This window comes from Glycine max, chromosome 12, assembly GCF_000004515.6.
Source record: "Glycine max cultivar Williams 82 chromosome 12, Glycine_max_v4.0, whole genome shotgun sequence".
Lineage (NCBI taxonomy): Eukaryota > Viridiplantae > Streptophyta > Magnoliopsida > Fabales > Fabaceae > Glycine > Glycine max.
In genome coordinates this window covers 1,463,802-1,491,168 of record NC_038248.2, presented here as the reverse complement: position 1 = coordinate 1,491,168, position 27,367 = coordinate 1,463,802, and the positions used below count along the sequence as shown (strand labels likewise).

The window sequence follows — 27,367 nt, the reverse complement described above, 5'->3', positions numbered from 1 at the left end:
TTCATCTTGATGTTTTATCTATTAAATTTAGTTTAATTTAATCCTTCTAAAAAATGATCATTTTCAATTTTACAATTTTAGGATATAATTTTAATTTTTTTTACTGTTTAAAACATGAAACTTGTTTAATTAGATTCGCTTGGATGATAATTGTGATGATCATATTCGAACAAAAATATCATAAATATGATAAATAATCACATAAAAAATGAGTCTTACAAATAATTAAATCTAATATTAGATGTTTAAATATTTTTAGTTACTCGTTAGATTATTTATTAATGTAATTTTTATCATGTTGGTGATTTTTTTTATTTTAATATTAATTGGAATCCATTGTTTCATGTAAATGAATATAATAAGATAAATTTTATGTCTTTAATTTGTTAAAAAATTCAAAATCGTATCTTAAAATTGAAAACAATACTTTTTTCAAGTGGATCAAATCCACCGGTGAAAAATTTTCTTAATGAGAACAAAAAGATTATAATATATTTATTATAAAAAATTACAAAATTTTACAAGACACACAATGTTATGAAAAAAAAAATATAAATATTTAAGCTCTTATCTATTACCATTCACCTCTATGTATTTTTTTTATTTTAAAAATGTTGTATGATTTTTTATTGTCATCACTATAAAAAAAATTAAGAACATAATTGATAAAATAGTGTCAAATTATTTTCTCTTTTATCTATTATAACATTTTACATCAATTAATTAAGAAAATCATTTTATGGGGAAAACACTGTTTTTTATGGAACAAAAGTAAAAATTATCAAATATATTAAGTATAAAAATTTATCTTGTAGGACAAATGCCCCCACAGGCCTAGATGTGCATCCGCTCTTATATATGTTCTCCTTTATGCATAGCATAATGATACTTGCTGGTGGATGTATTTTAAACTTTTAATCTAACAAATTTGACATCTCGAATTAATTAAAAAAATTAAAATCATATCTTAAAATTAAAAATGATCATTTTTTTATAATAACCAAATAAACAGTGAGTATACACATGTGTTTATACAATATCATATCATGATAGTTATTGGCATGTACAATAAGCGTAAAATTTTTTCACTTGTATTTTTTTGTTTTTTTTTCTTTGTTTTCTTATCTCCGTACATCATAAAAAAATGTTTAAATAACTTTTTGATTCTTATGAAATATGCTTTTTTTTTATTTCAGTTTAAATAATCATTTAGTCTTTTAAATATTTAAAGTTTTTAGTTTTAATTCTCCTTGTCTTTTAAATAATAAAATAACAATCACATCCATAACTTATTAACATGTCATCATCAAGTTTGATAACGTAAGCATGTGTAAATTTTTTATATTGAACTATATCTTTAAATTTTTCATCAAAACTAATATGACATCGTTAACTTACACATCATTTAACATTTAATGCTATTACTAGACAGTAGGAATTAAAATAAAATTAAAACACTAAAATATTTTTTTAAAATAATTAAAAAAAAATCCCTATTTTATAAGAATAAAAAGATTATTTAAGTCTAAAAAAACTTATTTACGTTTACTACAGGCGCTTATTCACGTTTATTTAATTCTTAAACTTTTTGTTTAATTTACTATATATTATTTGGCATTTATTTATTTGCATGTATTTTTTATATTTTTAATAAACCTTTTTTTAACAAAAATGCTTTTTAATAAACATTTTCAACCCTTCTTTGAACAAGAAAGAAATTAAATCACTTTTACTATTTCGTTAAACGACGACGCTTTGGTCCGTGGTTGTGTAAACCTAATCCCGAGCTTAGTAGCTTCTGCAGTCCCTCCCTGTTACGTAGTCACTTACTCTCCATAACCACCGATCGCCACCGTCAACTCTCCGGCGACTCTCTTCTCTCGCAATGCACCAATGAATTACACTATCTTCGTTCTGTAAATCAACTTCACAGTCACTGGTTCGATCACCATGCTCTCTCGTTTAATTCCCAAACCCTCTCATCTCCGTCGCTTTCTCTCTATTCCGTTGAAACCGTCCCACACGGCTGTGAATCCCTTCTTCACCGTCGTCGTTCCCAAACACTTCTCCACCAACCGTGGCGGCGGCAACGACGGCGATGGCAAGGACCCCTTTTCCTCCCGCGTGTGGAAGGATTTCCGGGAGACCGAGGAGAAGCTTGACGCGTTCTTCGAGGAGGAGGAGGAGTGCGGGAGCCTCGCCGGAATGAACGACGACGGAAGCAGTGGTGGGAGGAGAAGGGAGGAGCGGGGGTGGCTGCAAGAGGAAGAACAGGGGTGGTTGCAAGAGAAGGGTTTGGATGATGCAGATGAAGATGCTATATTTAAAGGGATCGACGAGGAAAGCGGAGACGCCGGTGGTGGTGGTTTTGATGAGAGCAATTTTGGAGTGAGAGCAGGAGAGGACTTCAAACCTTGGAGCATGAAGGGGGAGGAGGACGACAAAAAGGATGTGTTTGATTTCAAAGAGGATGTGGGGCATGAAGGGAACTTCACTGCTTTGGATATTAATCCTAAAGTCGATGTTGAACAGCTTGAGAAGGAAGAACAAGCTCTCACTGCTGTTGTCAAAGGTTAGCCTTTAAGTTTAACCTTTTTTTTTATTTGTCAATAACAATAGCAATATAGTTCTTGTAAGGTTTGAACTGAGATCATCATATATCACTGGTTTCTATGGATTTAATGTTTAGAGTTTAATAGGCTTGCGTTGGTTTAAGAAACTTTACATTGTCAGCCGATCAGAAATTGTTGAGGTAGTTTTGGTTGAAGTTAATACACTTATCATACATGGTGTGGTTTTGTGATTGGATGATAGTGTCCTACACTATCGATGCATATATTATTTATTCATGGCATTTTGAGTATGTTATATTTTGAACAACCATGTTGTTTTAGTTTTTACGGTGCCAGGTTCTGATATGTTGGTCTTACTAGCCAAGAGTATACTCAGGATGTTTCTGTGTGTGGATAATGTACTGTGTAATGATGTGTATGTTTGTTCACTTACAGTTTAGACCTCTATCAAGGTAAGTGATGTTATTTTTCTATTGCCATTGCAGGCCCAAAACGTGCATTTGGTGATTTGATTGCTGCTTCTGGAATCACGGATGAGATGCTTGACAGTTTGATTGCGTTGAAAGACTTTGATGGGGTTCATGGGTTGCCCCCTCTTAGTGTAATTGAAGACATGAGGTATGAGAAGAATACTAGAAAATCCACTAGAGGTGAAATGGAGCGTCTGAAGCAAGAGGAAGCTGCTAAAGCTAGAGTGAAGCAGGTTGATGATAAAGGACGTGCTTATGGAACAGGAAGAAGAAAATGCAGTGTTGCCCGTGTCTGGGTTCAGCCTGGTAATGGTCAATTTACTGTTAATGATAAAGAGTTTGATGTCTATTTTCCAATGCTTGAGCATCGTGCTACTCTCCTTCGACCTTTCTCCGAGACAAAGACTTTGGGGCTCTGGGATGTCGATTGTACTGTGAAAGGAGGTGGTGTGTCAGGTGAGTTAATTGCTTTTAGTTAGCTTTTATATTTGAATTCCCACGATTAGTATCAGATTCTTCATTATATGATAATCGTATTTTTTTTTATTTGAAGAATTTCTAGTTTCAGTTTGCAAATGCCTGTTAGAGTTTGTGGAATATCTGGTGTCCTGTCCACTTCTAACATATAGGTCATGCCACTCTTGAAGCATATTTCATGCATGCTTGATGCTTATAAAAATATTGTTTTGACATTTTCAAATACATACTTTACCGTTACATTTTCATTTCCTTTTGCCTTTATCTTTTCTGGTTTCGTTTAGGGAAAATTGCATTCTGCTTTAATTTGGCCTTTTAGCTAATCACCACCCACACTTTTAAGTTTGACTATTAAATGCTTGAACTTTAATATATCTCCCAATAGACATTTCTATTCAACTTCTCCTTCCAATCATACACTGAAGAAATTGTGCACAGTGGAAGTTCAACAGAATCACCTACTGGATAACTTGTCAAAGTTCAATTCTTTAGCTATAATTCATATCCGTATCAATGAAATGTGTTTTGTGACAACAGGGCAAGTTGGAGCTATACGATTGGGGATCAGCAAGGCTTTGCAAAACTGGGAACCAGATTTGCGGCCTGCACTTAGAAATGGTATAGCCTTTTTGCCTTTTTTCTCCATTGATTTCCTTTGATACAATGTTTTTTTTCCATATCAATTTCTCTTATGAAACTCTTGATTAATCATTTCTCATATCAAACCTCCCTAGTGGGGATTCATGTTAATTAGTCCTTTACTTGTGGCTGGATTTTATATGTGCCGTGCTATGATGATTTACTAAGCTAGTTTTTCTTGAATCTTGATCAGCTGGTTTCCTGACAAGGGACTCACGAGTGGTAGAAAGGAAAAAGCCAGGAAAGGCCAAAGCAAGAAAAAGTTTCCAATGGGTCAAGCGTTGATACTACGAGCATCCTTTTTCTGGACAGCCATTTTTGTATGGAATATTAGGATTTCTCAATAACATCTTGAAATTTGTCTGTCTTGTACTGCATCACCTGTGATGTAATCAACATTTGAATTTCAATGACTCAACTGTAGAAAATTTTGTTCACGGATGTTAGGAATCATTCACTCTTTGGAGAGAGCTCCCGATTGCTATTTTCCCCTTATCCTTCCCATTGCATAATGAATGTTGTATTAAAACTTTAGTTGGTTATTGTAGGGAGATCTGTGTGGAATGTTATATCCGTTCAGCATAACTGTGTTTTTATTATTCACTCCTGCTCTTCTTGTATTGCTGTTCAAAATGGGACGAGGCAGCCGATATAAGTTGGTTTTCAAAAAATTCTTTACATGGGGACTACTAGCTTTCAGAGGTTCATAAGGTTTCAAATGTTAAAATCCATCTTACTACGATCAGGATTTTCCATCACAATTGCAATAATCACAATGGATGAAAATTGGATGAAAATTGTAGGGTCTATATTTTATCCCAATAAATCAAATTTAAAATTTATGAAATTTGAATAGTTCAATCTTTATCTAATGGTGATGATTAATGTGTGATTGTAGGAATTCTCTTTTCCATGATTGACAGTCACCTCAGCTAATCATATAAGATTCTCATACATGTAACATATGGAGAACATGATGATAAATGGGTCATAAGATCATACCGTGACATATAAGACGGCCTTAGAAATCCTGGGGTGACCTACATGATTATACAAGTTCTAAGTCATTTTTAAACATTCAATCAACCCAATTCATATCTTTGACAAATTTCATGTTTATATTTCCAAATTCAGCATTTATTTCATTAATTGGAAATTATACTCCAAGCTTTTACATATTTGGACAAATCAATTGCAAAAATCACATCTATACAACATCCATTTATTTTATGTTATTCATGTGATTTGTTTCACAAAATCTTCATGAATTTTCAACAATGTTATTCATGTGAATATCGACACATTCATATTATGTTTTCATTATACTATTACTAGCTGACTAGTGGCAGTCACACACATATGTAAAATGATAGAAAGGGTGTATTTTAAAAAAAAAAATTAACAAACAAAAATAAAATTTAAATTAATATTAAAAAATGAATAAGTTGTAAGTTACCCGACTTCTAAATTAAAAGTTATAAACTGTTATGATTTTAATTTATATTTTTTTATTGAAATTATAAAAAAAATATGATTTTTATTTTTTTTAACAAAACTTTAAAGTTGTAAGGAAGTTTGTTTTTTTGTCTGTTCTGGTTTCGTTTTGGGCAAAACGTGCTCAAAAATGGGATGAGGTTTTAAAAAATAAGTGGGTGATGCTAGCTGCAACAGCTTTATTGCTTATGCACTTAGAATTTTTTGTTAATTCCAAAATGATCCTGCAACGAAGGTATACGAGTTTGTGATTGATCTGTATGATTTGTACAAATGAACTTGATCTGTAAATATAATTTAAACATACAGATCAAGTTGATCCGTATGACTCTTACGGATTAAGTTCAGCCGTATGACTCATACGGATCAACATGATCCGTATGACTCATATGAATCAACTTGAGTGAAGGACATTTTTGTCCATTCACTTAAAATGTTGGGTGCACCAACAATAATACTGGATGTACTTAGCATCATTCAAAACAAATTTACATAGGGACTAGCTTTCTCAAATGTTAAAATCCATCTTACTCGATCAGGATTGTCTACATTTGCACTAATCACAATCATTGGATGAAAATTGTAGGGTTTATATTTTATCCCAGCAAATCAAATTTAAAATATATGAAATTTGAATAGTTCAATCTTTACCTAACGGTAATTATTCATGAATGTGAGATGATAGGACTTCTGTTTTCCATGATTGACAATCACCTTAGCTAATCATATAAAACTCTCATTAATATAACATATGAAGAACTTGATAAAATAGGTGATAAGACTTGATAAATAGGTGATAAGACGATACGATGACATGTTATAAAACATTTTTAACAATCATTGACCTACATGATTACACAAGTTCAATGTCGTTTTTAAATATTCAACCAATCAAATCCATATCTTTAACCAATTTCATGTATATATTTTCAAATTCAGCATTTGCTTTATTAGTTGGAAATTATACTCCAATCTTTTTTTACATATTTGGACAAATCAATTGCTAAAATCACATCTATACCACGTCGATTTCTCATCTCTTTCTAAAAATATGGTATGATCAACTTTAAAACAACTCACTGGTGTGTTTCCAATGTTACATCATGATCTTTAGGAGGCCTATAAACAAACACATATAACTACTGTGATTAAGTAAAAAGGACAAAAATAAGATAATCTTGAATAATAATTGTTTATGAAATTATCTCGAAAGTCGAAATTGGATGCACATGTATTATCAATTCTGCAGCACACATATGCTTCAATATACCCAAAAAAATGATATAGTTGTCTAACATCTGCACGTGACTTTAAAAATAATTGGCATCACATCAAAATACTAACGACCTAGATTGGTTTTAAAATTCAGGGCATCGGAGCAGAAAGACTAAAAATACATCATCTAGCTAGGATGCACGTGAGACACATTATCTTGATGTTGGATATGTCATTCCTCCATCGAGATTGTAGAGACCTGAAACAGAAAGTTGAAGAAGATCATTTAAAATTACTAGAGTTTCTATCATACCCCTAAGACTAACTGATTATTGATTTGACAGTAAAATACAAGTAGAAGCCTATAATGCTTGATAAGTCTGAAGCTTGAAATAGTTAACTTTTTGGAAGCAATGTTCCTCCAAATAAAAATAGTTAACTTTTTGGAAGCAATGTTCCTCCAAATAAAAATAGTTAACTTTGTTACCTAAAGCCTGAAATCAAGTGATTCTAATCTGTTAAATCACTTTACAACAACGGAAAGACTTCAATTAATGAACAAGATATAGGCAAGTGGCATTCTCGTTGGCATCAAAGTGAGAAGATTACAATTTTGCAATTTGATTGCAAAATCAATATATACACACAATTTTCTTTCTTTTCCAATGCTTTATACTTTGTTTTTTCCTAACAGGCAAATGAAGCATAGCTCAATTTTCATTGGAAACACTAAAATTCTTTACATTCCATGTCCTGGCAATAGATGAAATGTCAAGGTTCTGAAAGTGGTTACACTTAGTTTCCAAAGGGCAAAACCAAGCTTTGACAATAATCATAGGAGTAGTAACGGCTCCCGAGGAGTTCTTCAATAACCAAACGGTTTAGGATTTTATTATCCCTTGTGTTATAGAGAACAACTTCAACGCCGCCACAGTTGTCCAGCATCGTGACATCCCCACTTTCAGATATGTACACAGGTTTTCTCCAACAAGTGTCACCCAAGCAATGACTTTTCACCTCTCAAATCATCGTAACCAAACCCAAACATGTGATGAAACTTTTTGGAAGAGCAAGGTAACCAAGGAGAAGCTTAGGAGATGATCCTTGTGGCCGGGTTCCAAACAAGAAACTGATATGAATATCTAGAGCAAGAATTACACAAGCAAACCAAGCCATTGCAGACATCCACGATTCATAGATCCTTGAATTGATTGAATCGGTGCCAAAAAGCATTGTGAATGGTGGATGAAGGGCTCTCCAGTAAACCAAACAGATATCACCTGTCTCTTTGTCGTGGAATGCACGGAATGTTAATAGGATATCGGTGTTTCTAGAGGACCTTTCAAGGTGCAATTTAATGAACGTAGGATTGAAAATAAGAGAATTCCAAGACTTGGAAACACACCTTAATCGCATCATAACCATCACGGGAACCCATGACAGGATTTCCATCAATAGTTCCTCACAGAGTACGGGACCATACATTTTTTTGAATGCTTATTCAAAATTCTTAAGCAAAAACCAACGAGCAACGTGCAAGTGTGGATTCTAATGTATTATACTTTAACCTAAGAACTTAAAAGATCATCCATCTATCCATAACTGTTACGATATAATAAGGGTTGGATACAGCTAATGTAATCAATCAAGAGATATGCATAAATTAATGATCGGACAATTACATACTTAACATTTGAAATTTGAATTGTAACCATGCTTCTAAATTTCAAAGAAAATTTTCAATAATAATATCATTTGTAATGATAATCAACAATCAACAAAAATCAAGAAGAATCTTTTAAATATGTTAGTTTTTATCTTCCAATAATTTTTCTAAAACTTAAATTAGATTAATTATGTATGTTTTATAATTCACAAATAAAATAATAATAAATATAATTTGAGAGCAATTTTATAATTTTAATATATTACATCAATCATGTTTGTACATCACACCCGACACCATACTAGATAACAATATATAAAAATATAATTTATGTTGAATTATATATATTTAACAAAGAAAATATTATTATACATAAAAACGTTATGCTTGTAATGAAAAGTTCATTTATCTATAAATAAATATCAAATGTCAAGGTAATTGTAAATGAATTAATAGTTATAATACATTTAATTAAAAATTATAATTACTTTGAAATGATAATTTCATATCAAGATTTAACGTGAAATATTATAACATATTCGTTAAATTTATTTTTAAATAAAATTCAAGCTATTTTCACTTTTGTCGTTATTAACATTTTTTTTATCTTCTTCTAAAAAAACATTTTTTTATATTGTAAATCAAGTGTATATGTTAGGTAAATAAAAATATAATCTTAATTTCTTGAAAAGAGAAACATTTATTATATTTGAGAAGAATGTAATATTTATTTTTAGGTAATTAAGACTATTTAAGAGTATGCATCTATTAATTTCCTTTAACTTATGAACCAAAAACACATGATAAAAAATGCATTAAATTATATTATTATATTTTATCTAAATCTATAACTCGGTGTGAATATTTTGTTTGACATTTTTCTCCTAAATTAATTAAAAAAATATTATATATTATTCTTACCTTGCAACTGCTCATGTAAAAAAATATTATTATCATTGATTGTGAAAGAAAACTACCACACAGAAGTTACCTTAATTCTATTAAAAAATGAACCTCACTCTCACCACGTGATTAACTCGATCCACAGTGTTGCAACCGATTTCACCATTCTCGCATTTCAAAAATTAAATGTTCAGACTGAATTTGGTGAACATAGTTTCTACAGTTAGTTTTCACTTCAATACAATTTTCTCTCATGTGCAGAAATACACCTACCCATGTTTGTTTCCGGAATCAGGTTCCAACAACAACAACAACGATAATATGAGTTTACTTGTATGTATTTTGGTTTGAGAATAATAGAGTTGTAATATAAATTTTTCTATTTTCACAGGACACGTTGAATGCCAACATTCAAAATAAAAATGTTAACGTAGGAACAACACGTTGAATGCTAACGTTAGAAGCAAAAATGTTGACAAAGTACATTTTAATTACACATTCCATTGTTTTGAAAAAGAAATTACCCCTTTCCATTGTTTTATAATGTGCATGACTTTGGGGAATTGCCCCCTAGTCAATTTTTATTTTTTTTACTTTAAAAATAAAGATAAACAGTTGACAGATAAAAGAGAATATATTAATATGTATAGAAAATAGATCTAATTTATAGAAACTTAAATATTTTAAAATGTTTTGTCATATGAGATTATATATTTTTATAAAAACTTATAATACATTTTTTTCTATGAAAATAATATGAATTATTTTTTTCTCTCACTATAAAAGTCTAAAACAAGATAATTTTATTTTGACAGACTAGAAAAGAAAGAAATAGCATTACCTTAGTTACAAGTGTTACATAAGCCCTGATAGGCAACGTAGTGAGTTTAATTGGCGCCGCTGCGTGTTGATTGTTTGCTTGAGTCTGATGGAGGATGTTTGCGAAGGCAAGGACTTCACATTCCCAAAGCAGGAGGAGAAGATTCTGGACTTGTGGTCCCAAATCGACGCATTCCAGACTCAGCTATCTCTGACCAAAGACAAGCCCGAGTACATCTTCTACGATGGCCCTCCCTTCGCCACCGGCCTCCCTCACTACGGCCACATTCTCGCCGGCACCATCAAGGACATCGTCACGCGCTACCACTCCATGACCGGCCACCACGTCACCCGCCGCTTCGGCTGGGACTGCCACGGCCTCCCCGTCGAGAACGAGATCGACAAGAAGCTCGGCATCAAGAAGCGCGAGGACGTCCTCAAGCTCGGAATCGACAAGTACAACGAGGAGTGCCGCGCCATCGTCACGCGCTACGTCTCCGAGTGGGAGACCGTCATCACTCGTACCGGAAGGTGGATCGACTTCAAGAACGATTACAAAACCATGGACCTCAACTTCATGGAGTCCGTCTGGTGGGTTTTCGCGCAGCTATTCGAGAAAAAACTTGTCTATAAAGGTTTCAAGGTACTATTCGTTACGCTTCGTTTCTGTTTCAATTTCTCATTTCGTTTGCATTCTATCCATTCTGTTATGACACAATGGCTGCATTTTGTTGTTGTTGTTCTAGGTCATGCCGTATAGCACTGGCTGCAAAACTCCGCTCTCTAATTTTGAGGCTGGTCAGAATTATAAGGTTAGTGGTGACTACATGCAATGCAATGCAATCAATTTACCTTACTTGTTTGTTACTGTTGATAGCTTTTGTTTGGATAAACTTCTTCGTAAACACTTATAGAAGAAAATAAGAAGGTAAAGTGAATCGAGTTTCTAGCATTAGCTAAAATCAACTTATGCACATTAGGTAAATTGAAGTGCTTATAAAAGTTCACTATAAAAGTTGAAGTGCATAAGTTGATTTTAGCTTATGAGAGAAGCTTAATTCATTTTACCTTTTTATTTTCTTCTTCTATAAGTGCTTATGGAGAGATTTATTCAAACATTATCCTATTCTACATTGCTGCAATTTTGTATCTGCATCTGAAATTCTATGTTGCTGGCACAGGATGTATCTGATCCCGAAGTGTTTATGACGTTTCCAGTCTTGGGCGATCAGGACGGTGCATCTTTTGTAGCATGGACAACGACTCCATGGACTCTTCCTAGCAATCTTGCACTGTGCATCAATGCCAATTTTACCTATGTGAAGGTCGGTTGGTAATAGCATATCTGGAACTAAAGAGTCTACTCATTTTACCTTTCAAGCTTTTTTTAATTGAGTTGTAGTTGGAGCATGCTTTTATATATGTATATATATAGAAACAAAGTGGAATTAAGTTGCTAGCATGGCAAGTTCTGCTGGAACTGGAGCCTGGATAATAGAGTTGTGGTTTTACCTACAATTATTCACAACTCTTTTTGACAAGTAGGAAGACTTTGACTGCAATGTTTAATATGCCTTTTCCTGAATGATTAGTTGTTCTATTCCTATAATAAAACTTCTGTTCCTGTAACAAAAGTATCTTGAATAGTGAATAAACTTATGCATAAAATAATGGTAAGGAAAAAGGTGTTAGGAAGAAGTGTGCATTTGATTTTACACTAGGTAGTGCCATATGTTTACTTATATTATTGGTGAGTGAAAATGAAAACACATTGGGATTGAGCACACATATCGTTTGGTGCACACATGCACATATTGCTTTGACTATTTTTTCCTTATTTTCTTGTTACTTGAACTCTAATTTTTGGAGCTGATGAAATCAGGTTCGCAATAAGTACTCTGGTAAAGTTTATATTGTTGCTGAATCTCGTCTTTCTGCAATCCATAACCCGAAGGAGAAGCTCAAAGAAACTGTTGTTAATGGTTCAAATAACGTTCCTAAAAATGCAAATGCAAAGACCAAGGGAGCTTCAGGTGGAAAAACAGAAAATGTGTTGGATTCTTTTGAAGTGCTGGAGAAATTCTCAGGGGCAACATTAGTGGGGACAAAGTGAGCACTTTATATTTTTCGTTTCAAGACTTTCTAATGGCATTTTGCATATGGGGTTTCATTGAGTATTGGAACTGATAAGATAACATGTTCTGCAGGTATGAACCATTATTTGATTACTTCAAGGAGTTATCTGATACAGCTTTTAGAGTTGTTGCCGACAATTATGTTACTGATGATAGTGGTACTGGTGTTGTCCATTGTGCCCCTGCTTTTGGTGAAGATGATTTCCGTGTTTGTATTGATAATCAAATTCTTAGCAAGGTGTGTACTTTTAAGAACTTAAAATTATATATTGATTTTTATTTTCCCTCCTGAAATGCTGGAGGCATAATTCCTTGCTATGTGTAGTTGGAATAAATATTCCAAATCATGGACTTGCATGCCTTCATATGTTCATTTTTTCTCTGTCCCTAGGGAAGATTAATTCATGTTGATGCATTTTCTATTGATCTCCTATGTCCATTTTTCCCAATGCAATGCTGCATCTTTTATGATGACTTTCCTCTTTGCTACTTAATTGTGTTGGCAACCTTGGTGACAGCACACAACTCCTGAGATTTTCCTTTTTTGTCTGTTTATTTATTGTTGGATTCCTTACCTTCCTAATATGGCTACTGAAATGCTATGTTGGCCTGTAGGATAAATTAACTGTAGCTGTTGATGATGATGGCTGCTTTACTGAAAAAATTACCGACTTTAGTGGGTGCTACATCAAACATGCCGACAAAGATATCATTGAAGCTGTGAAGGTATGCGCCTTACATCTATAATTATGAGAAGCCATTAGCCCATTATTAATATGGAATCATCTATGGTGATGTTTATTTGAATGATAAACTAAGTTTCTAATGTGATTGAGTGGAAGTCTCCCTTTTTTTTCCAAATAGTTCTATCCCTAAATTCTAGTTGGGACAGAAAAGCCCCCTTTTTTTAAACTTCGACTAGAAACTTATTTGGAGGAGCGCACAAAGATTAAACAAGAGAAAAGGCTTGGTGTTTTTGGCTGAGAGTGCATGTGGGCATAAAAGATAAACTTGATACTGAATACATCAATTCTCTTCCACTCCTCCTTTTGCTTGTCTTCTAAAGGAACCCTTTACCTGATTGTACAAGTTATTTAGTATTGGAAAAAATCCAAGTCTCACATCGGTTAAAGATAAAGTCAAATTAGAATATATAAGTGAGGAACAACTCTCACTCCTTGAGCTAGCTTTTGAGGTTGAGTTAGACCTAAATTCACATTCTAAGAATCTAAGATGGTATCAAAGCATATCCAAGATTAATTCAAAGGGTCACCCACCATTGTTATCCACGAACAAAGCCCAAGAAGTGCTGGGCATGAGGGGGTGTATTGGGAAAAATCCAAGTCCTACATTAGCTAAAAATAAAAAGCCGTTAGAGTATATAAGTGAGGGGCAACCCTCATGTTGGACAAGTGGTCTCAATAACTTAAGAAGGGGGGGGGTGAATTAAGTTTCAAAATTTTTCACTAATAAACTTTTAACCCCCTTCTAAATGATAGACTCAAAATGCAGAAAAAGAAGCAGCAATCAATTTAATAATGTTCTTTAAACATGCAAGATAAAATTGATTGCAATAACATAAATTAGATAAGGGAAGAGAGAAATGCAAACTCGATTTATATTGATTCGGCCACTTCCCATGCCTACGTCCAGTCCTCAAGCAATCCACTTGAGATTTTTCACTATCTTTGTAAATCCTTTACAGACTTTGAACACACCTTGGGATCCCTCACCCTTGTGTTCAAGGATTCTCCAAGAGACAACCTGTCTTTTGATTACAATTGACTTTTTGAGATGAACAGAAAAATTTCTCTCCTTTAGAGTGGATGATACAAATTGAAGGTCCTAGAGGAATTTTTCTCTTTCAAAGATGATAATACAATTTGACGTTCCTAGATGAATTCTTAATAGATTTGCAAGTATTTACCCAAGAGTTGTTGAGAGAGCATTTGACAATTAAGTTCTCTTAGAATCTCTCTCTCTTGCTTTTCGAAGTCAGACACACACATATATAGGCCCTTCGTGTCTTTTCAAAATGGTTTGAAGAGATGTGTCTTTTCAAAAAGTTTTTTCTGAAATTCTTCACTGGTAATTGATTACAGGGGTAATTGATTACAGGTCTCTGATAATCGATTACACAATTATATTTTGAAGGGTCATGACTTTTCAAAGTGTTTTCTGAAGTGCCGTTGCTGGTAATCGATTACAAACATCTGATAATCGATTACATGATTCAAAATTCAAATTCAAACCCTTTTTAAAAGCTGTTTTTCAAAACTGTCTTCTGGTAATCAATTACACTGCCTGGTAATCAATTACTAGAGCCTTGATCTCTTGGAAACACTTGTTTTGAGGCAATGCTTAACCTTTAAATGTTTTGTTGAAATAATCTTGAAAGCAACTTTGTTTGATTATTTTTTGGCATCATCAAAATCATGTATTCATACATTCACATTTTCTTCCTTTTTAATGATGACAATCGTTATCAAGTGAATTTTTTTCGACATCATCAAAACCTATATGATTCACATTATTTCCCTTTTTGATGATGACAATCATTATCAAGCAATTTTTTTTTGACATCATCAAAACCCGCATGATTCACACTTCACCCCTTGAGCTAGCTTTTGGGGTTGAGTTAGACCTAAACACACATTCTAAAAATCTAAGAGTAGAGCTTAAGTTGAGAACATTTGATAAAAGTTAATTTTATTATGTCTTGGGCGAATCATGTTCATCTTAAAGCTGTTTTAATTGGATTTGCTTAATTATTTTCTTTTCCTTTTCGTCTTTCCTTAGGCAAAGGGTAGACTGGTTAAATCTGGAGCTTTTACACATTCTTATCCATTCTGCTGGAGATCTCAGACCCCTCTTATCTACAGAGCTGTTCCAAGCTGGTAAGCATGTTTGACCAAGATTTTAACTTTTCTAAAAAATGGCATATTAACTATGGTTTGTTTTTAATTTTATGATCCCATCAGCATTAATCTTTTCATGTAAACATGGATTGTAAGTGCTCATGTGTTGACTTTCTTTGGTTTCCTTTTGAATAGAATCTGATATTGAAAATATAGATAATTCTTAGCATCCAATTGCGAGGTATGAGACTTGAAAGTATGGCATTCTAGTGTGTGGGGTTTATCGGGCCTTGGGATCTCCAACTACAACTAGCTTTTTAGTGCATCAATAGACAGAGAATGCAGGTCTAACTGTGACTTTCAGTGGTGTTAAAAATTCTTGTAGTAGTTGCTGCATGAGATTGCACTGAATGTCTTCATAACATCCATTAGCAGTTCAGTAATATTGTCTCTGAATTTCTTTGAGTGAAGAGGACAATCAAGTTGCAGAAATTTCATAATAGTTTTCCCCAAATATACCATCTTTTAATTTTTGTTTTCAGAACAAAAATATTACTTGCATATACATGTTTCCATTGTTTTAAGAAGTAAAACTCTTCTTTGAATAAATAATAGTCTTTTTGTCAATAATGATAATATGCATTTCTACAATCAAGATCCTGGTTTTTCTTTTGATGCATGCCTAATATGTAGGTTTGTTAGAGTGGAGTCGTTGAAAGAGAAATTGTTGGAAAACAACAAGAAGACCTACTGGGTCCCTGATTTTGTCAAGGTACGTAGCGTCATCCTTAACACATCACGGATTTATCTTTAAATATTTTTTTTATTTGATCTGTTTTTTTCTCTTCCCTTTTGCTTTCAGAGTTGGTCAATGTGGGTATAAAGGAATAAATTGTTTCTATAAGCACTTTGATGATTTATTTTCTTTATTGAACATGTCAATGTATTATTAATTGGGAGTCTCTGTTAATAATTGAGAATGGATGAATATGTGCTGTGATTAACTTATTAAATATTTGTTATGTAAGGGAAGAATACAATACCAGGACAACATCATCCTAATGCGAGAAACTGTGAGAAAGTAGTGAGCCAATGATGTGCAAAAATGTAGAAAAGATATCTCAATTCTGGAAACTCCCATGAAATATGTAGTCACACAATGCCTAAAGATGACCATGAACACAATCCTATTCCATACAATATCCTGGGGGCAAAAAATGTCATTGGAAATGAATTTTAAATTGAATGCAATCTATGTTTTTGTAAATCTTTCTATTATCTGTATGTCACAAACACAACCATATGTCCATATTCCATAACGTATCCTAGGGCAAAAATGGCATTGGAAAAGAACTTAAGTTGTATGCAATCTATGTTTTTTAGTAAATCTATCTATTGTTCATATGTTTTTCAGGATAAGCGATTTCACAATTGGCTGGAAAATGCAAGAGATTGGGCAATTAGTCGTAGTAGGTTTTGGGGGACTCCTCTCCCTTTATGGATTAGTGAGGATGAGGAGGAAGTAGTTGTCATAGATTCTGTTGCAAAACTTGAAGAACTTTCAGGTGTAAAGGTTAGAATCTTTTGTTCACATTTCTGAAAATAAAATATATGCATATTTGTCACTGTAAATTGATTTTGTTTTTCATGAATTCACATATATAACTCGTATTGCCTGTTTTGTTATAGTTTGGTAGCATGCAAGGATGTATTTTTGTATCTTACTTTATCCAAATATTTTCATTGCAATGCTACCCAATTACTCATAAGGTGGGACTGGGATTGTAGAAGTTCTTAGAAGAATAATGATAAATGGACATGTACCTTCCCCATTTTGCTTAATTAATTGTACGTTAGTTGCTTCATGAAAATATTTCATAACGACTGCACAACCATTTGGAGAATATAAACTAATTTGTTTCCTATTTATATGATATCTTCTTTTCTGGTCTAAACCTCTTCTCTCGGCGGATATTGTATTTGGTTTTCAATTTAGAGAAGATAAGTTGACCCAACCCAACCTGACAAAAAAAAAACATTTTGGGTTGGGTTGAACCCATTTTGAGATTGGATTGAAAATCTTAAACCAACCCAACCTGTAGTGGGTTGTGGGTTGGGTTGGGTTAGCCTGCCAAAATTTTAAAAATAAAATAAAAATGGTTATAAAAATAAATGACTAAACTGACTTACCAAATTAATAAAAAATATAAACAATTCAAATACAGACATAATGTTACAATCACATTGCTTTGTCACATGCTTTCTAGAAGCCTATTATCTTGAGTTAAATAAATGTAGTGCAAAACTATATGAAATCCTTATTAGTTCACTAAATATTATGTGTAATAAATATTTAACCAAACAACAAATAAAAACATTTAACAAAAATAGAATCTCAACTGCAACCCAACCCACCCATTGATTGCCGTTGGGTGAGCAGGTTATGTGGATTTTGGGTTTATGCACGTTGAGGGGTTGATTTGCATAGCCCAACACAACTTGCTTTGGCTGGTTAAATGGGTTGAACCCATTTTGACACCCCTAGTTTTCATGACCTGTTGGACCATGACACATCACGTTAGACAGGCTTTGATCTGCTAAAGTAAGGTTACTGTAGAGTGTTCCAGACTTCTATTACTTTTCTTGATTTGTTATTGACTGCCAGTGCCTGTATGCTTCAGAATTCTGCTGTTTGAGCCATATATTACTTGTATAAAATAAATATAATTTTGCATGTTGTGACTGGGATGAAATTTTGTCAATTTTGGGCAGTTATATTGTCATATTTTTCCCCAGGAAATTAATAGAATAACTGTAATGTGAAAGATAATCTTACATCATGTATTGGACTATGGGGCGGCTTATGTATAAGGTTTTCGTAGCTTGGAAGTTTCACTTAAAAGCTTTATTTGTTACGTTAATTCCTCCGCCATGCATTGTGAAAGTGGACATATTATATTATACTTACTATTGTCTATCTTCCGGACATAATGTACTAATTTACCATAGTGGCTCTTCATATTAAAGTATGTTTAAACTATTATAGGTTCTGTTTCCAAAATGAATGTTCTATTTGTTTTCTTAGTTCTTATGGATACTTTTGCTAAATGATAAGTATCACTAATCCCATCCTTATGTTTTCTACAGGTGTTTGACCTTCATCGCCACAACATTGATCATATTACAATTAAGTCTGACAGTGGCCGTGTACTTCGACGTGTTGATGATGTAAAAATGCTTATTTATAGTTTTTCAGCAATTTTGTTAGTCAATTGTATCATAGTCTCTCAATCTTGGTTGTAGTGTATTCATTTATTCTTTCAGATTGTGAAAATTTAAATGCTATATAGCATTTAAGTTGAACAAAGGATAATTATCACCTCTTAACAGAAAATAGTATTAATAAATATAGGAAATATAATTGATTATCAAAATCATGTCAATGCCATCATTAATGAATAACTAGAGATGTCTATTATCGGTATTCTAAGAATGAAAAATATGACAGTAGACAGAGACATTATGGATCCATTGTTTTATCTTTCAGGTGTTTGACTGCTGGTTTGAGAGTGGGTCCATGCCATATGCATATATCCATTATCCTTTTGAAAATGTTGAGCTTTTTGAGAAGAATTTTCCTGGCCATTTTGTTGCTGAAGGGCTGGATCAAACACGTGGTTGGTCAGTTCACATCTTTGGTTGTAGATTCACCTTTTGCGTTTCTGAACATCTTTTTCATTTTAGTGAACAATTTTTTTTGGGGTTATTCTATTTTTTGTTCAAACTAGAACCAGGGAAGGGGGAACCCCCACCTATTACAAAGTTGGTGGTCACTATGCTTTTAATTACATGTTTGTTATGGTATTCTTATTTCCTCATGATGCTACACCTTTTATTAGTTATATCTTTTATCTTTCCAATCAAATTATCTTGTGAAATTGTATTCTCTGTTTTGAAATTTCTGGCAATAATTGTGTCCTTGACCTCAACCTTCTCTTCAAATATGGTTGTGTATTTTAGTTTTCCGCTTTTCCATTTTCCAGGTTTTATACCCTTATGGTGCTGGCTACTGCTTTATTTGGCAAGCCTGCGTTTAGGAATCTAATCTGCAATGGACTTGTCCTGGCTGAAGATGGGAAAAAGATGAGTAAAAGTTTGAAAAATTATCCTTCACCGATGGAAGTTATTAATGATTATGGAGCAGTAAGAACTTTTGAAGTTTATCTTTCGGTTTCATAATTTATTTCCTTGGGATGTGCAACATCTTGCTTGCCTTTTCTAATTATGACCATGATTTCAACATGTGATTTGTACTATAAAATCAGTTATGATGTTCTTGTCTGTTGGACAGGATGCCTTGCGATTGTACCTTATCAACTCTCCTGTTGTGCGTGCTGAGCCACTTCGTTTCAAGAAAGAAGGAGTTTATGGTGTTGTCAGTATTATCTATTTTGGTTTTATTTTCATTATTTTTCTTAAAAATTAATTGATTTCATTTTTACTGATCGACTGGTACTTCCATTTTGTTGTGGTGTTCTGATCCAGGTTAGGGATGTTTTCCTCCCTTGGTATAATGCATATCGGTTCCTTGTTCAAAATGCAAAGAGGCTTGAAGTTGAAGGTCTAGCACCTTTTGTCCCCTTTGATCATGCCACACTTCTGAACTCAACGAATGTTCTTGATCAATGGATTAACTCAGCCACCCAAAGCCTTATTCATTTTGTCCGACAAGAAATGGATGGTTATCGCCTTTACACGGTCAGAAGTGCTTCTGCTGGTCTTTTTTGTTGGATAGAAAATGTCTAGATAGAACAAGGAATATGAATATAATCTCCAGTGTCATTTTTTTAAGTCATTGTTTTTACATTTAGATTCATTTACTTCTAAAAGTTCACAAATTTTCACTTTGCATGATCACAATTGTTGCTTATGTATGTAAGATTTACTGCCACTGTTATTCAGCTACATCATTTGCTATATTTGTGGTATAATTAGTGTAATATTTAAAGCATTTACTAAAATGTTACCATTATTAAAAATTATATTGTAGGTGGTTCCTTATCTTCTGAAGTTTCTTGATAACCTTACAAATATTTATGTAAGGTTCAATCGTAAGAGACTTAAAGGTCGTTCTGGGGAAGAAGACTGCAGGATAGCACTATCAACTCTTTACAATGTATGCTTGTGATATCTTTTATCTATACCTTGGTTGGTTACAGTATTACCAGAAAATGATGGTACCTTATGTTAGAACAGTTGTAGACTTAATTATACAAATTCTTTCAGGTGCTTTTGTTATCCTGTAAAGTTATGGCTCCCTTTACACCTTTCTTCACTGAGGTGCTCTATCAAAATATGCGAAAAGTTTCTAATGGATCAGAGGAAAGCATACACTATTGCAGTTTTCCTACAGAAGAAGGAAGGGTATACATCTTAATTATTCAATATATTCTCTCAATCCTGCAATTGGTACTATTAAATGATTGAAAAAAAAAACAATGTAGTCTCTTGTTAGGCCTAAACTCATTCAATATACTGTATGAAGTTTGCAAAGTTATTTTTGCTTTTAATATACTAATAGATAATTAGATATACATAATTCAGTTTGTTTATTTTTATTGTTTTGTTTCTTCTGGAAACTGACAGATGAACTGGGATTTTGTATTAGATTTTTTTTATAATTCTATGCTACAATACACATGCAAAAGATGGAGAAGTGAAAGTTCAAAACTAACACAGTAACATATCCTTTTTTATAAGATTCGCCTTTGGGTCTGTGTGGGTCACATCAGTATCCTGATCCATGTACAATTCATGTGCTGTGTTTGTGCTTGTATTGCTTGAGCATTATCCTTTTTTTTAAGCCTTTTCTATTCGTGGCCTTGCTCTAGAATGATTTCATTGCCTCCATTTTCTTTGTGTTTTATCTTTTGTAATAGGATTTCTTGTTAAGAGTTTGCAAATAACCCTTTGGATTGGTATAGTTGGTTGAATTTATATTTCATATTTTTTTAATCTATCTTTCTCTTTTTTTCAATATATGTTATAGGAAATAGGATTGCATGTAAACTTTCCTGACATATTCTCTATTATGCATCCTTCATCCACTACCTCTCCTTCCCCAGAAAGCATAATTAGATTTTGTGGTGGAAAGTATTGCATTTTGCAGTTTTAATTTAAATACAGGGTCTTGCTTTAGTTGTGGTCAATATATATAGCATTAACCTAATATGCTATCTCTTTCTATTTAACTACATGATTACATCAGAGGGGAGAACGAATTGAGCAGAGTGTTTCAAGGATGATGACAATAATTGATCTGGCGAGAAACATTCGTGAGCGGCACAACAAGCCTCTTAAGACTCCACTAAGGTATATTAGCATTAAAAAAATGCATACAAACATGTATGTATCATGTCTGTAAGGACATCAATTTTTGGTTTCATATAATTTTTTTATCATTTCTTGCTACTACAGGGAGATGGTTATAGTTCATCCCGATGCAGACTTCCTTGATGACATAAATGGAAAATTGAAGGAGGTACTTGCTTGATGTGACAACCTGTAACAGCTGTTATTATAGTTTTCCGTTTGTGCTTTTTAGTTTTTATTCAGCATTTTTTTTATGCCAATCAATTCATATGATAATAGCTTTTACCTGATGCTTCTGATAATCAGTTACCTTTCTCACTATATAAGTCTCTCGGAGGTCTGATTAAATTAACTATTAATGATATGATTATTTGTCCATATTTTCTCTCCAAAAAAAATAAAGAGAGAAATCTTTCTGCCCCTTTAGCCCTTCAATTAAGTTCCTCTCCATTTGATATTTCAGATCAAAATTTTGTTTGTTGCACACCCAAATGGGATGAAAAAACAAACCTACATGGCACATTATCAGCTTCGTTTATATCCTTTTTTATTGAAGTTGCTTTGATGCTTGTATGTGATTATTGTTGTTTTACATATTCTTTTGTACCCTTTTTATTCTAACAATTAGAATTAGAGCAGTTATTGCTTTTTACCTTCTTTTGTTTTTGTCTCTGCTTTAACTTAATGATTTGGATAGAAGTATGGTACTTGATAGAACATTATGGCGGAAGTTGATCCATGTAGCCGACCCCACCTAGTGGGATAAGGCGTTGTTGTTGTTGTTGTTGTTGTTTTTGTCTCTGCTTTGAAGATGCCTTTTCCTCCTGTTTGTCCATATCCCTTGTGTCCTATCTTAATGCTTTACTTTGAAAAATTGCTTGTGTTGTTAGGCTTCGTTATTTATTTTGGCTTCTACTCAATCAAATTGTAATTGTATTCTATTTGCATTGCAGTATGTGCTGGAGGAACTCAATGTACGATCCCTTGTACCATGTAATGATACTTTAAAATATGCATCTTTACGCGCTGAGCCTGAATTTAGGTATGCATTTCATGACTTTCTGGGAAGTTTGTCCTTTATACCTGTCACAATGTTTAATATTGTTCTTTTTTTTTATTTGCAGTGTTTTAGGTAAGAGACTAGGAAAATCAATGGGCATTGTTGCCAAAGAAATCAAAGCAATGTCACAGGAAAATATTTTGGCTTTTGAGAATGCTGGAGAAGTCGTCATTGCAAATCAGTGTTTGAAGCTGACTGATATTAAGGTGCTAATCTTGTGGGGATGATAACTAAGACTGTTTTCATTTAGTAGAGCCTTTCCCTTTTTATTAATTTGCATTGATGTTTACCAAAATAAATAATTAAATGGCATGTCTTCTTTATGGTTAGTGTGGAGATGAGGGAAGTCTTATTGAACTTATTGATGTTTTAGTATTCAAAGGGCTAGGAGTCTGTGATGTTGGTATGGGTCTTGTTTGGAGAAGTTAGATGAGAGAGCTTGTATAAAAGTTGAAGTGTATAAGTTGATTTTAACTTATGAGATAAGTTTAGTTCATTTTACCTTCTTATTTTCTTCTCCTGTAAGTGCTTATAGATAATATAATCCAAACAGGACCGTAGTTATCATAGTTATAACGAATGCTTTCTTGAGTACCATCAGTACCATCTATTGTCTTCTTTAAAACACAGCATTCTGTTTAACAGATATCCTTATTGTCAAAATTATTCCTTTTAATTTTGGCTGTTCACGATGGTGACTGCAAATAATTTACCTATATAAAGTCACACGCAGATATAGTTTTGAATTTATAGGCACCTAAATTCTAGAAGCATCCAACTGCTGTGGGGTTTTCCCTTAAAGTGTAGGCTGCGGACTAGTAAACTAGGACCTTATTCTCTTTGTTTTTATTCAGGTTCTCCGTGATTTTAAACGACCTGATGGTATGACTGAGAAGGAGGTTGATGCTGCTGGAGATGGTGAGAATCTTTAATAGATAATGATAACTCCCTTTTCTGCAGTTATAAAAATAACTAATGTTTGAAATGAGCTGATTGCTATGATGTAATTTTCAGTTTTGAATTTATGACATTTTTTTTCCTGATGAGCATCTGTCTTTTTGTTTTAGGTGATGTTCTGGTGATATTGGACTTACGTCCTGATGAGTCATTGTTTGAGGCTGGTGCTGCTCGAGAGGTAAAATAATTGCCATGGAAGAACATCCTAGCTAATTCTTTAATGTTTATGAAGTGTATGGATGCCATGTAAGAGACATCCAATTTATTTACTTTATCTTAATAAAGTGAATAGATGCTACTTCCTACCATTCCTCAATGAACTGGTTCTTTCATTTGCAAGTCTTGTGATGTAGAGTCTTCATGCATCTGTATTTTTGGTGAATTTTAGATATTATGTTGTTCAGTATGTTTTGACCTGTTTAGGATTAGCTTCTCAGTTTCCCATTATCTTTTAGGATTGGTTACCATATTTCTTTATCTCATGTTTTGTTTCCCTAATTAGTTAAGACTTAAGATTATGATTAGCATATAAACAAGAGTTAGTGTTCTTTGTTAAAAAGCATAATGGTTAAGAGATTATTATTCAAAGTCTCTTTTCTCTCAATCTCCTCCCTTTATAATACCTAAAACGTCATAATTTCAACAGTACATATTATTTTGCTATTTCTTACAATAATGTTACATTTATCATACTTTGATTTATTTTAAATTTTTTCACTTACAACTCTTAAGACCTGAAATTGAGTTAAATCTATTAATTTATTTTAAAATTTTGCTGCACAGATTGTTAATAGGATTCAGAAGTTACGGAAGAAAGTTGCTCTTGAACCAACTGACATGGTGGAGGTTTACTTTGAATCATTAGATGATGACAAATCGGTCTCTCATAGAGTCTTGCATTCACAGGTAGAGAATTAAGAGATCAATTTGGCTTTGAAGTTTGAAATATTATGCTTATGTTTTTTGTGTATAGCATTGCCGGACAGCAACTTTGTTTTTGCAAATTCCTATTCTTATTCTATCAGCATGCAAATTGAGAAAGTGAAAAAAACTAAAACAAAACTACAGAGCTACCATAAAAAAAATATTTTTAAAAATAGTCAGAATTTAAGTTAGAAATAAAGATCAAAATATTTAAGTACTTACAGAATAAAATAAAAAATTATTAATGCCTTGTGGCCTATTTATACACCGAAAAACTAGAATTGTCAAAATACTATTTGATATGCAACAACTAAATGCCAAATTTACAACAATTTGGAATCTTTTTATTTTTTTATCCCAAAGAAAAGTGATCTAACATAAAAATTCTCAATTTTGAAGCATCCAGGTACAAAACTAAATCATTGAGTATTCAATTAGGAAGTTAAACAACTAAATTTCAAAATTGTAATAACCAAACAATTTTTTTCCAAATGAATTGCTAAACAGTAAGATGTAAATTCTGTAAAACAAGTCTTGATTTGAAGATGGTGGATAGATAGTGTGTTGCTGGTGTGGGGATGGGTTAGACACATGAAAGCTAGTATGAAAAAATTGAATTTCGGTGAAGAGGCAGGACTTTGTTTTCATGTAAAAACTCGATCAAATATTTAATCTTCTTCTTTGCCTTAGATTACTATTGGAACTCTCCGAGGGCTAAAAGTTTTATGGTACTAATTCCAATAATATGTACAGTGCATTATACAATTTTGTTATAATGAGTTTATTTATCAACTCTTGGGACTTGTTTGTATGTAAGTGTGAATTTGAGGCTAGTATCGTGTAGTTATTCATGTAGATAAACTAGAATCCACTATATAATTCTGGAGTTCACCCCAAAGAAGCGGAAAAAACTTTCATTTTACCCTTCTAAAATACTTCATTGTTCTAGAATGTTGGAACTTAGTTTTACCGTAGCTTCCGAAAACTGCCTTAAACAACCTTTAAAATATTGTACAAACATGTCCTACATGATGGCATGATATTTTTAATCTGAGGGGACCTGATATACAAATTATACACATACACATATTACTAAGAAAAGGCTTTTTTGCATGTCCATTGTATAGCTTTGCTCTCTTCTTCATTATTGGCCACCCAAGAGTGTGTTTTCCTTCTTGGGTGGGAGGTTTACTGCAATAAATACATTATTTATGTGAATAGCTTTTATTCTATCGAAGACTAATATTATACACATATATCGATACACGTGTGCTGTCTTTTACAATGTCTATGTTTAAGAAGCTATTTTTCTCAATATTTTGTACGTAAAAAACATGCATGTGGTTCTTATATGATGAGTTGCATCATGCATTTTGTTCTGGGTATACATGAATTCAATTTACAGTCTTGGCATCACCTAATTCCTATGCTGATCTCAAATTTGTAATGTTGTTTTCTTTTATCATGTATATTTTGCAGGAATCCTACATCAGAGATGCTATTGGTAGTCAGTTGCTTCCAAATTCTCTGATGCCTGCACATGCAGTAAGTAATTTGGACCTTATGGGGGTGGCTGATTTATTCTGTTCTATTAACACGAATGAGGTTGAACATGTCTTTTTCAATAACAACCAAAGTCTTTTCCCAATAGGTTTTGTTGAAAATACTGTGTCTCAACTTTCTGTTGTATTATGCTACAAAGCTTTTCCCTTGGTGCAGAGGTCAATTCTAATCTTGGCAATTAACCCCACCTGATCTTTGGGAAACCTACCAATTAGTTCTATGATTTATACATTAGCATGTGTTCGCTCTGGTTATTAATGCAATTTGGACAAAATTGTTTATTGAAATATTTCCGAAACTCTGATATTTGCCTAAATTAAATATTCAAGCAGTAATTTCAAAATGATTAAACTGAGAACAAATATATTTTATACTTTATTTTGTTGTCCTACAGTTGTCCTCCTGGTTTCTGCCTCTCCTTTCCTATTGAATTTTTTTGTTTACAAATCAGCCATATGTCTTGGTTTCAAGCCACTCAATCATATTATTCTTTGAACAACTGCAGGTTGTCCTTGGCGAAGAGAGGTTCCATGGGATAGCCAGCTTGTCATTTGGTATTACTTTGACAAAACCTGCATTGATGTTTAACAAAAAAGCCATTCTTTCACTGTTTACAGGTTTGGTTTCTCTTAGTTAAGCTCATACTCCCTTCACCGAAACAAGCTGTATTTTGATACTCTTTCATTATCTGTGATTATTGGTTGCTCCAACTTACTGTTCAGTTGTTACAGGTGATGCAAAAGGTGCACATGATTTGCAAACTTACCTGCTATCAAGAGATCATTTGAAGTTGAAGTCTGAATTTCAAGATGGAAATGGAAAGGTTTGATTGAGCTATAGTGTCTTGTCTTTGTTTTAGTTTTTGGTGGAAATATGCACATTCATTTTATCTCCTGTTGCAGAAAATTGTCGATTCAATTGAACAGCTACCTGCTGTGGAAGTGGTTCTTGGTGAGCATATCTTTTTTACTGTGGGGGACCATTACCTTGCTGCAAAATCTGACTGATTTTCCAAGAGTTCCTTTTTGATCTTTTATCTAGTTTGTATGCTATCTATTTGCAAGATTAGGAACACAGAATATACCCAGGCATGCCTAATTGTAAGGTTTGAGCAATTGACAATCATTATTCTTTCTTTTTTTTTTTCTGTATAGAGGATCTCACGTCTTATTTAGAAGATAAAAACAAGTGTCTTGATGTAATCCTTGAGAATTCAAAGTCAATTATTTTTGTTACCCTTAA

The 27,367-nt window shown here is 33.0% G+C and overlaps 2 protein-coding genes across 2 annotated transcripts; both read left to right on the top strand.

Annotated features, from left to right (window-relative positions):
* The first annotated feature begins 1,742 nt into the window (after positions 1 to 1,742).
* Positions 1,743 to 4,741, top strand: LOC100796918 (28S ribosomal protein S9, mitochondrial-like). Its single transcript, NM_001361207.1, has 4 exons — positions 1,743 to 2,572; positions 3,059 to 3,499; positions 4,058 to 4,138; positions 4,353 to 4,741. Exons 1-4 carry the CDS (start codon positions 1,951 to 1,953, stop codon positions 4,442 to 4,444), a joined length of 1,236 nt encoding a protein of 411 aa, NP_001348136.1. The 5' UTR covers positions 1,743 to 1,950; the 3' UTR covers positions 4,445 to 4,741.
* A 5,555-nt stretch (positions 4,742 to 10,296) lies between these two features.
* LOC100791830 (isoleucine--tRNA ligase, cytoplasmic) lies at positions 10,297 to 27,367 on the top strand. Its single transcript, XM_003540248.5, has 27 exons — positions 10,297 to 10,899; positions 11,003 to 11,068; positions 11,438 to 11,581; positions 12,139 to 12,365; positions 12,464 to 12,629; positions 13,007 to 13,117; positions 15,191 to 15,288; positions 15,943 to 16,021; positions 16,664 to 16,822; positions 18,397 to 18,477; positions 18,797 to 18,930; positions 19,293 to 19,452; positions 19,601 to 19,684; positions 19,795 to 20,007; positions 20,300 to 20,425; positions 20,536 to 20,673; positions 21,518 to 21,621; positions 21,727 to 21,790; positions 22,575 to 22,663; positions 22,746 to 22,887; positions 23,536 to 23,599; positions 23,749 to 23,816; positions 24,422 to 24,544; positions 26,042 to 26,107; positions 26,631 to 26,742; positions 26,857 to 26,948; positions 27,028 to 27,367. Exons 1-27 carry the CDS (start codon positions 10,366 to 10,368, stop codon positions 27,130 to 27,132), a joined length of 3,549 nt encoding a protein of 1,182 aa, XP_003540296.1. The 5' UTR covers positions 10,297 to 10,365; the 3' UTR covers positions 27,133 to 27,367.